At 44.0% G+C, this 12,168-nt stretch overlaps 1 protein-coding gene across 1 annotated transcript in view; it reads right to left on the bottom strand.

Moving 5' to 3' along the window:
- Positions 1–2,243: 2,243 nt before the first annotated feature.
- GABARAP (GABA type A receptor-associated protein) overlaps positions 2,244–12,168 on the bottom strand; it is a 116,059-nt gene continuing 106,134 nt past the window's right edge. Inside the window, exon 4 of the mRNA XM_073654631.1 lies at positions 2,244–2,507. Within this exon, the coding sequence (XP_073510732.1) occupies positions 2,442–2,507 (66 nt within the window). The 3' untranslated portion in view covers positions 2,244–2,441. The remainder of the gene's footprint in view (positions 2,508–12,168) is intronic.

The raw sequence follows: 12,168 nt of genomic DNA on the forward strand, positions 1-12,168 counted from the left end.
GTAGAGCTAGTTAAAACCACCTGTGACTGAATGGGAGGGACACATGGTCAGAAAAAAGGCTGTCAAACTTCTAATAGTGTGAACACGTACCTGCTGCAATACTCCAGGAGCGGGATCCCAAAAATGATTAATAGAAAAGAGAGGAGAGGGGTCGCTCACTGGTCTATTCGGGTGCTCTGAAGAAAAGAGTAATCTAAATTGCAAAAAGAACTTCGGCACTCCATACATGAAAATATAAGAAATATTGTATCTAGACTAATGTCACTTAGAAAAATGAAGGTGACCTTGTCGCGGTTGATGGGCACACATAAATTGGCCAAATTATGCGCAAAAAACCTTCATTTTTCTAAGTGACATTAGTCTAGATACAATATTTCTTATATATTCATGTATGGAGTGCCGAAGTTCTTTTTGCAATTGAGATGACTCTTTTCTTCAGAGCACCCGAATAGACCAGTGAGCGACCCCTCTCCTTTTTTTTCTATTAATCTATCCACAAGACACTTTACCAGAAGAATTTTGACTTGCGTACATTTGAAAAAGCCAGGGTGAAACGGCGTCGTGGCCGGATAGCAAGGCCCCTTAACTACAATATGTAAGTGGCACTATGCTTAACTTTTGATAAACTTACTCTCTCGTTCCCTATGTGCAATATCTTGATTAGCTGATAGTATGTATTTAATATAAATGAAATACAGGCACTTGCATCTTATTTATTTTTTAATACACTACAGCACATGCACTTTGTTTTATGTTGCTGCTACTATACTTTGAGTATTGATATCTAGGCACAAGCACTTGCCAACAAATTTTCTTCTCTTCCTCATTCAAATTTATTGGCACTTTAAGTGATTTAGGGATGATTTGAAAATATTATATACAAAAAATTTATTTGGTCATATGCCTTGTTATTTGATTGCTACATTTTTATACCTTTGCTTAATTTTATGCATATTTTATTTCTAATAAATTCAATTTTTTAACCATCTATTTATGCCTCATTTTAATGGAGACACTATTGGGAGCTCCATTATTGTGTTGATTGATTATTGCTATAGACGCTATTCTGTTTGATGACACTATGTATGAATCACGTACATTTTGGCAGACTGCACTCGAGCTTTTTTACGTTCGTGTCAGCCGTGGGGTCTCCGGCCATAGTATTTCATTCAGGTGTGGACGGATAGTCTGCGCTGACACAGAAGCACTCAGCCTGCGGGACAGCTGGAATTTATTTGGATCTTGACTGGAGCTTATCCACCATCCAGACTAGAATTTCAATCTTTCATCAATGTTTCTCTGCCTTCCAGGGAGATCAGCTACAGTGCCATGGGTTGTAAACTTATTGATTATGTTGCTCAACGTGGACAAAGGAACATCACCATTCAGACTACAATTTCAATCTTTCATCAATGTTTCTCTGCCTTCCAGGGAGATTAGCTACAGTGCCATGGGTTGTAAACTTCTTATGTTGCTCAACGTGGACAAAGGAACATCAAGATCTCTGGAGATGAACTTGTAACCTGGAGACTTTATAGTGTTCAACAATTGTGGTTCTCAAGTCCTCACAGGTCTCGTCTTTCTATTCTCCATGCTTACTTAGTGTGGCACACACAATGCAAATATTGAGTCACCTCCCCTTTTTATCTGGTCTCAGCTGTGATTTTCATATTGACCACACCTTTTACTTTCCACAGGTGAGTGTGAAAGAGCATCACATGCTTGAAAGAACGTTGTTTTACCCACAATTTAAAGGAAAATGACAACAATTTTGTCGGACCCATCTTAGGGGATTTGCATGAAATTATAACTAATTTGCCTTTTTTTCTGTTTTTTTTTTTTTTTGTGTAGTTCCAATAAACACACAAAGGAAATAAACAGGTGTATAACAAAAGGTGTGTAATTGCAATAGTTTTATGGGAAAAATACTTCATTTTCTTAAACAATTTCAAGGGTCGTAACACTTTCGGTCATGACTGTATATTTTATTTCTCATCACACGAAGCCATTATAGCATACGCACATATAGATGTATTATATTGATTTTTTTCCCCTATGAGTTAAAGTCATCAACATTTTTCTTCCCTTAATCACACCCCCCACACACACACCCCACACACACACACATACCCCACACACACACACACACCCCACACACACACACACACACACACCCTCCACACACACACACACACACACACACCCCACCCCACACACCCCACCCCACACAAGTTGGAACAAAGTGCACGTCAAGTTATTTTATTACGAACAACCCACAGTAGGGCTGATGGAAAGGGGAGAAATAACTCTACAACCCCAAGATAAAGAGCCCCAGAGGGGCAATTAAACCAAGATTACAGGATTAAAAGGGAAAACTGAAGTGAGCAGGTAAAAAGGGCAGATCAAAAACCATCAAAAGGAAATAGGAAGAGGGGCGACTGTTACTGCCCGTATACACTCTCATCACTGTACGCAATGTACAGGAAGCAGTCCTCTTCATGGTGTTCCTAGAAAGAAGGAGCAGAGATGTCACTAATACAAAAGCTCTATTATTTCTATACAGTGCAAAAAACTGCTACACTACACCTCCATCCTGTCCTGTATCTACTATTCCTGTACTGTACACACAGCTCTACACTACACCTCCATCCTGTCCTGTATCTACTATTCCTGTACTGTACACACAGCTCTACACTACACCTCCATCCTGTCCTGTATCTACTATTCCTGTACTGTACAGAGCTCTACACTACACCTCCATCCTGTCATGTATCTACTATTCCTATACTGTACACAGCTCTACACTACACCTCCATCCTGTCCTGTATCTACTAATCCTGTACTGTACACACAGCTCTACACTACACCTCCATCCTGTCCTGTATCTACTAATCCTGTACTTAACACAGCTCTACACTACACCTCCTTCCTGTCCTGTATCTACTATTCCTGTACTGTACACACAGCTCTACACTACACCTCCATCCTGTCCTGTATCTACTATTCCTGTACTGTACACACAGCTCTACACTGCACCTCCATCCTGTCCTGTATCTACTATTCCTGTACTGTACACAGCTCTACACTACACCTCCATCCTGTCCTGTATCTACTATTCCTGTACTGTACACACAGCTCTACACTGCACCTCCATCCTGTCCTGTATCTACTATTCCTGTACTGTACACACAGCTCTACACTACACCTCCATCCTGTTCTGTATATACTATTCCTGTACTGTACACACAGCTCTACACTACACCTCCATCCTGTCCTGTATCTACTATTCCTGTACTATACACAGCTCTACACTACACCTCCATCCTGTCCTGCATCTACTATTCCTGTACTGTACACACAGCTCTACACTACACCTCCATCCTGTCCTGTATCTACTATTCCTGTACTGTACACACAGCTCTACACTACACCTCCATCCTGTCCTGTATCTACTATTCCTGTACTATACACACAGCTCTACACTACACCTCCATCCTGTCCTGTATCTACTATTCCTGTACTGTACATACAGCTCTACACTACACCTCCATCCTGTATCTACTATTCCTGTACTGTACACAGCTCTACACTACACCTCCATCCTGTCCTGTATCTACTATTCCTGTACTGTATACAGCTCTACACTGCACCTCCATCCTGTCCTGTATCTACTATTCCTGTACTGTACACAGCTCTACACTACACCTCCATCCTGTCCTGTATCTACTATTCCTGTACTGTACACAGCTCTACACTACACCTCCATCCTGTCCTGTATCTACTATTCCTGTACTGTACACAGCTCTACACTACACCTCCATCCTGTCCTGTATCTACTATTCCTGTACTGTATACAGCTCTACACTACACCTCCATCCTGTCCTGTATCTACTATTCCTGTACTGTACACACAGCCCTACACTACACCTCCATCCTGTCCTGTATCTACTATTCCTGTACTATACACAGAGCTCTACACTACACCTCCATCCTGTCCTGTATATACTATTCCTGTACTGTACACAGAGCTCTACACTACACCTCCATCCTGTCCTGTATCTACTATTCCTGTACTGTACACAGCTCTACACTACACCTCCATCCTGTCCTGTATCTACTATTCCTGTACTGTACACACAGCTCTACACTACACCTCCATCCTGTCCTGTATCTACTATTCCTGTACTGTACACACAGCTCTACACTACACCTCCATCCTGTCCTGTATCTACTATTCCTGTACTGTACACACAGCCCTACACTACACCTCCATCCTGTCCTGTATCTACTATTCCTGTACTGTACACACAGCTCTACACTACACCTCCATCCTGTCCTGTATCTACTATTCCTGTACTGTACACAGCTCTACACTACACCTCCATCCTGTCCTGTATCTACTATTCCTGTACTGTACACACAGCTCTACACTACACCTCCATCCTGTCCTGTATCTACTATTCCTGTACTGTACACACAGCTCTACACTACACCTCCATCCTGTCCTGTATCTACTATTCCTGTACTGTACACAGCTCTACACTACACCTCCATCCTGTCCTGTATCTACTAATCCTGTACTGTACACAGCTCTACACTACACCTCCATCCTGTCCTGTATCTACTATTCCTGTACTGTATACAGCTCTACACTACACCTCCATCCTGTCCTGTATCTACTATTCCTGTACTGTACACAGCTCTACACTACACCTCCATCCTGTCCTGTATCTACTATTCCTGTACTGTACACAGCTCTACACTACACCTCCATCCTGTCCTGTATCTACTATTCCTGTACTGTACACACAGCTCTACACTACACCTCCATCCTGTCCTGTATATACTATTCCTGTACTGTACAAAGCTCTACACTACACCTCCATCCTGTCCTGTATCTACTATTCCTGTACTGTACACACAGCTCTACACTACACCTCCATCCTGTCCTGTATCTACTACTCCTGTACTGTACACAGCTCTACACTACACCTCCATCCTGTCCTGTATCTACTATTCCTGTACTGTACACACAGCTCTACACGACACCTCCATCCTGTCCTGTATCTACTACTCCTGTACTGTACACACAGCTCTACACTACACCTCCATCCTGTCCTGTATCTACTATTCCTGTACACAGCTCGACACTACACCTCCATCCTGTCCTGTATCTACTATTCCTGTACTATACACAGCTCTACACTACACCTCCATCCTGTCCGGTATCTACTATTCCTGTACTGTACACACAGCTCTACACTACACCTCCATCCTGTCCTGTATCTACTATTCCTGTACTGTACACAGCTCTACACTACACCTCCATCCTGTCCTGTATCTACTATTCCTGTACTGTACACACAGCTCTACACTGCACCTCCATCCTGTCCTGTATCTACTATTCCTGTACTATACACAGCTCTACACTACACCTCCATCCTGTCCTGCATCTACTATTCCTGTACTGTACACACCTCTACACTACACCTCCATCCTGTCCTGTATCTACTATTCCTGTACTGTACACAGCTCTACACTACAACTCCATCCTGTCCTGTATCTACTATTCCTGTACTGTACACCGCTCTACACTACACCTCCATCCTGTCCTGTATCTGCTATTACTGTACTGTACACACCTCTACACTACACCTCCATCCTGTCCTGTATCTACTATTCCTGTACTGTACACAGCTCTACACTACAACTCCATCCTGTCCTGTATCTACTATTCCTGTACTGTACACCGCTCTACACTACACCTCCATCCTGTCCTGTATCTGCTATTACTGTACTGTACACACCTCTACACTACACCTCCATCCTGTCCTGTACACAGCTCTACACTACACCTCCATCCTGTCCTGTATCTACTATTCCTGTACTGTACACAGCTCTACACTACACCTCCATCCTGTCCTGTATCTACTATTCCTGTACTGTACACAGCATTACACTACACCTCCATCCTGTCCTGTACCTACTATTCCTGTACTGTACACATCTCTACACTACACCTCCATCCTGTTTCTACTATTCCTGTACACAGCTCTACACTACACTTCCATCCTGTCCTGCATCTATTCCTGTACTGTACACACATATCTACACTACACCTCCATCCTGTCCTGTATGTACTATTCCTGTACTATAGACACAGCTCTACACTACACCTCCATCCTGTCCTGTACCTACTATTCCTGTACTGTACACACAGCTCTACACTACACCTCCATCCTGTCCTATATCTACTATTACTGTACTGTACACAAAGCTCTACACTACACCTCCATCCTGTCCTGTACCTACTATTCCTGTACTGTACACAGCTCTACACTACACCTCCATCCTGTCCTGTACCTACTATTCCTGTACTGTACACACAGCTCTACACTACACCTCCATCCTGTCCGGTATCTACTATTCCTGTACTATACACAGCTCTACACTACACCTCCATCCTGTCCGGTATCTACTATTCCAGTACTGTACACAGCATTACACTACACCTCCATCCTGTCCTGTATCTACTATTCCTGTACTGTACACACAGCTCTACACTACACCTCCATCCTGTCCTGTATCTACTAATCCTGTACTGTACACACCTCTACACTACACCTCCATCCTGTCCTGTATCTACTATTCCTGTACTGTACACAGCTCTACACTACACCTCCATCCTGTCCTGTATCTACTATTCCTATACTGTACACAGCTCTACACTACACCTCCTTCCTGTCCTGTATCTACTATTCCTGTACTGTACACAGCTCTACACTACACCTCCATCCTGTCCTGTATCTACTATTCCTGTACTGTACACACAGCTCTACACTGCACCTCCATCCTGTCCTGTATCTACTATTCCTGTACTGTACACACAGCTCTACACTACACCTCCATCCTGTCCTGTATCTACTATTCCTGTACTGTACGCAGCTCTACACTACACCTCCATCCTGTCCTGTATCTACTATTCCTGTACTGTACGCAGCTCTACACTACACCTCCATCCTGTCCTGTATCTGCTATTACTGTACTGTACACACCTCTACACTACACCTCCATCCTGTCCTGTACACAGCTCTACACTACACCTCCATCCTGTCCTGTATCTACTATTCCTGTACTGTACACAGCTCTACACTACACCTCCATCCTGTCCTGTATCTACTATTCCTGTACTGTACACAGCATTACACTACACCTCCATCCTGTCCTGTACCTACTATTCCTGTACTGTACACATCTCTACACTACACCTCCATCCTGTTTCTACTATTCCTGTACACAGCTCTACACTACACTTCCATCCTGTCCTGCATCTATTCCTGTACTGTACACACATATCTACACTACACCTCCATCCTGTCCTGTATGTACTATTCCTGTACTATAGACACAGCTCTACACTACACCTCCATCCTGTCCTGTACCTACTATTCCTGTACTGTACACACAGCTCTACACTACACCTCCATCCTGTCCTATATCTACTATTACTGTACTGTACACAAAGCTCTACACTACACCTCCATCCTGTCCTGTACCTACTATTCCTGTACTGTACACAGCTCTACACTACACCTCCATCCTGTCCTGTACCTACTATTCCTGTACTGTACACACAGCTCTACACTACACCTCCATCCTGTCCGGTATCTACTATTCCTGTACTATACACAGCTCTACACTACACCTCCATCCTGTCCGGTATCTACTATTCCAGTACTGTACACAGCATTACACTACACCTCCATCCTGTCCTGTATCTACTATTCCTGTACTGTACACACAGCTCTACACTACACCTCCATCCTGTCCTGTATCTACTAATCCTGTACTGTACACACCTCTACACTACACCTCCATCCTGTCCTGTATCTACTATTCCTGTACTGTACACAGCTCTACACTACACCTCCATCCTGTCCTGTATCTACTATTCCTATACTGTACACAGCTCTACACTACACCTCCTTCCTGTCCTGTATCTACTATTCCTGTACTGTACACAGCTCTACACTACACCTCCATCCTGTCCTGTATCTACTATTCCTGTACTGTACACACAGCTCTACACTGCACCTCCATCCTGTCCTGTATCTACTATTCCTGTACTGTACACACAGCTCTACACTACACCTCCATCCTGTCCTGTATCTACTATTCCTGTACTGTACGCAGCTCTACACTACACCTCCATCCTGTCCTGTATCTACTATTCCTGTACTGTACGCAGCTCTACACTACACCTCCATCCTGTCCTGTATCTACTATTCCTGTACTGTACACAGCTCTACACTACACCTCCATCCTGTCCTGTATCTACTATTCCTGTACTATACACACAGCAACTTCATCCTGTCCTTATCTACTATTCCAGTACTGTACACAGCATTACACTACACCTCCATCCTGTCCTGTATCTACTATTCCTGTACTGTACACACAGCTCTACACTACACCTCCATCCTGTCCTGTATCTATTCCTGTACTGTACACACAGCTCTACACTACACCTCCATCCTGTCCTGTATCTACTATTCCTGTACTGTACACACAGCTCTACACTACACCTCCATCCTGTCCTGTATCTACTACTCCTGTACTGTACACAGCTCTACACTACACCTCCATCCTGTCCTGTATCTACTATTCCTGTACTGTACACACAGCTCTACACGACACCTCCATCCTGTCCTGTATCTACTATTCCTGTACTGTACACACCGCTCTACACTACACCTCCATCCTGTCCTGTACCTACTATTCCTGTACTGTACACACAGCTCGACACTACACCTCCATCTTGTCCTGCATCTACTATTCCTGTACTGTACACACAGCTCTACATTACACCTCCATCCTGTCCTGTGTCTACTATTCCTGTACTGTATACACAGCTCTACACTACACCTCCATCCTGTCCTGTATCTACTATTCCAGTACTGTATACACAGCTCTACACTACACCTCCATCCTGTCCTGCATCTACTATTTCTGTCCAGTATACACCGCTCTACACTACACCTCCATCCTGTCCTGTATCTACTATTCCTATACTGTACACACAGCTCTACACTACACCTCCATCCTGTATCTGCTATTCCTGTACTGTACACACAGCTCTACACTACACCTCCATCCTGTCCTATATCTACTATTCCTGTACTGTACACCGCTCTACACTACACCTCCATCCTGTCCTGTATCTACTATTCCTGTACTCTACACAGCTCTACACTACACCTCCATCCTGTCCTTTATCTACTATTCCTGTACTGTACACACAGCTCTACACTACACCTCCATCCTGTCCTGTATCTACTATTCCTGTACTGTACACACAGCTCTACACTACACCTCCATCCTGTCCTGTATCTACTATTCCTGTACAGTACACACAGCACTACACTACACCTCCATCCTGTCCTGTAACTACTATTCCTGTACTGTACACAGCTCTACATTACACCTCCATCCTGTCCTGTATCTACTATTCCTGTACTGTACACACAGCTCTACACTACACCTCCATCCTGTCCTGTATCTACTATTCCTGTACTGTACACACAGCTCTACACCACCTCCGTCCTGTCCTGTATCTACTAATCCTGTACTGTACATAACTCTACACTACACCTCCATCCTGTCCTGTATCTACTATTCCTGTACTGTACACAGCTCTACACTACACCTCCTTCCTGTCCTGTATCTATTCCTGTACTGTACACACAGCTCTACACTACACCTCCATCCTGTCCTGAATCTACTATTCCTGTACTGTACACAAAGCTCTACACTACACCACCGTCCTGTCTCTACTATTCCTGTACTGTACTCAGCTCTACACTACACCTTCATCCTGTCCTGCATCTACTATTCCTGTACTATACACACAGCTCTACACTACACCTCCATCCTGTCCGGTATCTAGTATTCCAGTACTGTACACAGCATTACACTACACCTCCATCCTGTCCTGTATCTACTATTCCTGTACTGTACACACAGCTCTACACTACACCTCCATCCTGTCCTGTATCTACTATTCCTGTACTGTAGACAGCTCTACACTACACCTCCATCTTGTCATGTATCTACTATTCCTGTACTGTACACAGCTCGACACTACACCTCAAGCCTGTCCTGTATCTACTATTCCTGTACTGTACACACAGCTCTACACTACACCTCCATCCTGTCCTGTGTTTACTATTCCTGTACTGTACACAGCTCTACACTACACCTCCATCCTGTCCTGTATCTACTATTCCTGTACTGTACACACAGCTCTACACTACACCTCCATCCTGTCCTGTATCTACTATTCCTGTACTGTACACACAGCACTACACTACACCTCCATCCTGTCCTGTAACTACTATTCCTGTACTGTACACAGCTCTACATTACACCTCCATCCTATCCTGTATCTACTATTCCTGTACTGTACACACAGCTCTACACTACACCTCCATCCTGTCCTGTATCTACTATTCCTGTACTGTACACACAGCTCTACATTACACCTCCATCCTGTCCTGTGTTTACTATTCCTGTACTGTACACACAGCTCTACATTACACCTCCATCCTGTCCTGTGTCGACTATTCCTGTACTGTACACACCTCTACACTACACCTCCATCCTGTCCTGTATGTACTATTCCTGTACTGTACACACAGCTCTACACTACACCTCCATCCTGTCCTTTATCTACTATTCCTGTACTGTACACACAGCTCTACACTACACCTCCATCCAGTCCTGTATCTACTATTCCTGTACTGTAAGCACAGCTCTACACTACACCTCCATCCTGTCCTGTATCTACTATTCCTGTACTGTACACAGCTCTACACTACACCTCCATCCTGTCCTGTATCTACTATTCCTGTACTGTACACACAGCTCTACATTACACCTCCATCCTGTCCTGTGTTTACTATTCCTGTACTGTACACACAGCTCTACATTACACCTCCATCCTGTCCTGTATCTACTATTCCTGTACTGTAAGCACAGCTCTACACTACACCTCCATCCTGTCCTGTATCTACTATTCCTGTACTGTACACAGCTCTACACTACACCTCCATCCTGTCCTGTATCTACTATTCCTGTACTGTACACCGCTCTACACTACACCTCAAGCCTGTCCTGTATCTACTATTCCTACACTGTACACAGCTCTACACTACACCTCCATCCTGTCCTGTACCTACTATTCCTGTACTGTACACACAGCTCTACACTACACCTCCATCCTGTCCTGAATCTACTATTCCTGTACTGTACACACAGCTCTACACTACACCTCCATCCTGTCCTGTATCTACTATTCCTGTACTGTACACACAGCTCTACACTACACCTCCTTCCTGTCCTGTATCTACTATTCCTGTACTGTACACACAGCTCTACACTACACCTCCATCCTGTCCTAAATCTACTATTCCTGTTCTGTACACAGCTCTACACTACACCTCCATCCTGTCCTGTATCTACTATTCCTACACTGTACACACAGCTCTACACTACACCTTCATCCTGTCCTGCATTTACTATTCCTGTACTATACACAGCTCTACACTACACCTCCATCCTGTTCGGTATCTACTATTCCAGTACTGTACACAGCATTACACTACACCTCCATCCTGTCCTGTATCTACTATTCCTGTACTGTACACCAATCTCTACACGACACCTCCATCCTGTCCTGTATCTACTATTCCTGTACTGTACACACCGCTCTACACTAAACCTCCATCCTGTCCTGTACCTACTATTCCTGTACTGTACACACAGCTCGACACTACACCTCCATCTTGTCCTGCATCTACTATTCCTGTACTGTACACACAGCTCTACATTACACCTCCATCCTGTCCTGCATCTACTATTCCTATACTGTACACACAGCTCTACACTACACCTTCATCCTGTATCTGCTATTCCTGTACTGTACACACAGCTCTACACTACACCTCCATCCTGTCCTATATCTACTATTCCTGTACTGTACACCGCTCTACACTACACCTCCATCCTGTCCTGTATCTACTATTCCTGTACTCTACACAGCTCTACACTACACCTCCATCCTGTCCTGTATCTACTATTTCTGTACTGTACACACAGCTCTACACTACA

Source organism: Phyllobates terribilis, unplaced genomic scaffold (genome assembly GCF_046119375.1).
Source record: "Phyllobates terribilis strain yellow unplaced genomic scaffold, ASM4611937v1 Scaffold_11__3_contigs__length_659146591, whole genome shotgun sequence".
Taxonomy (NCBI): Eukaryota; Metazoa; Chordata; class Amphibia; order Anura; family Dendrobatidae; genus Phyllobates; species Phyllobates terribilis.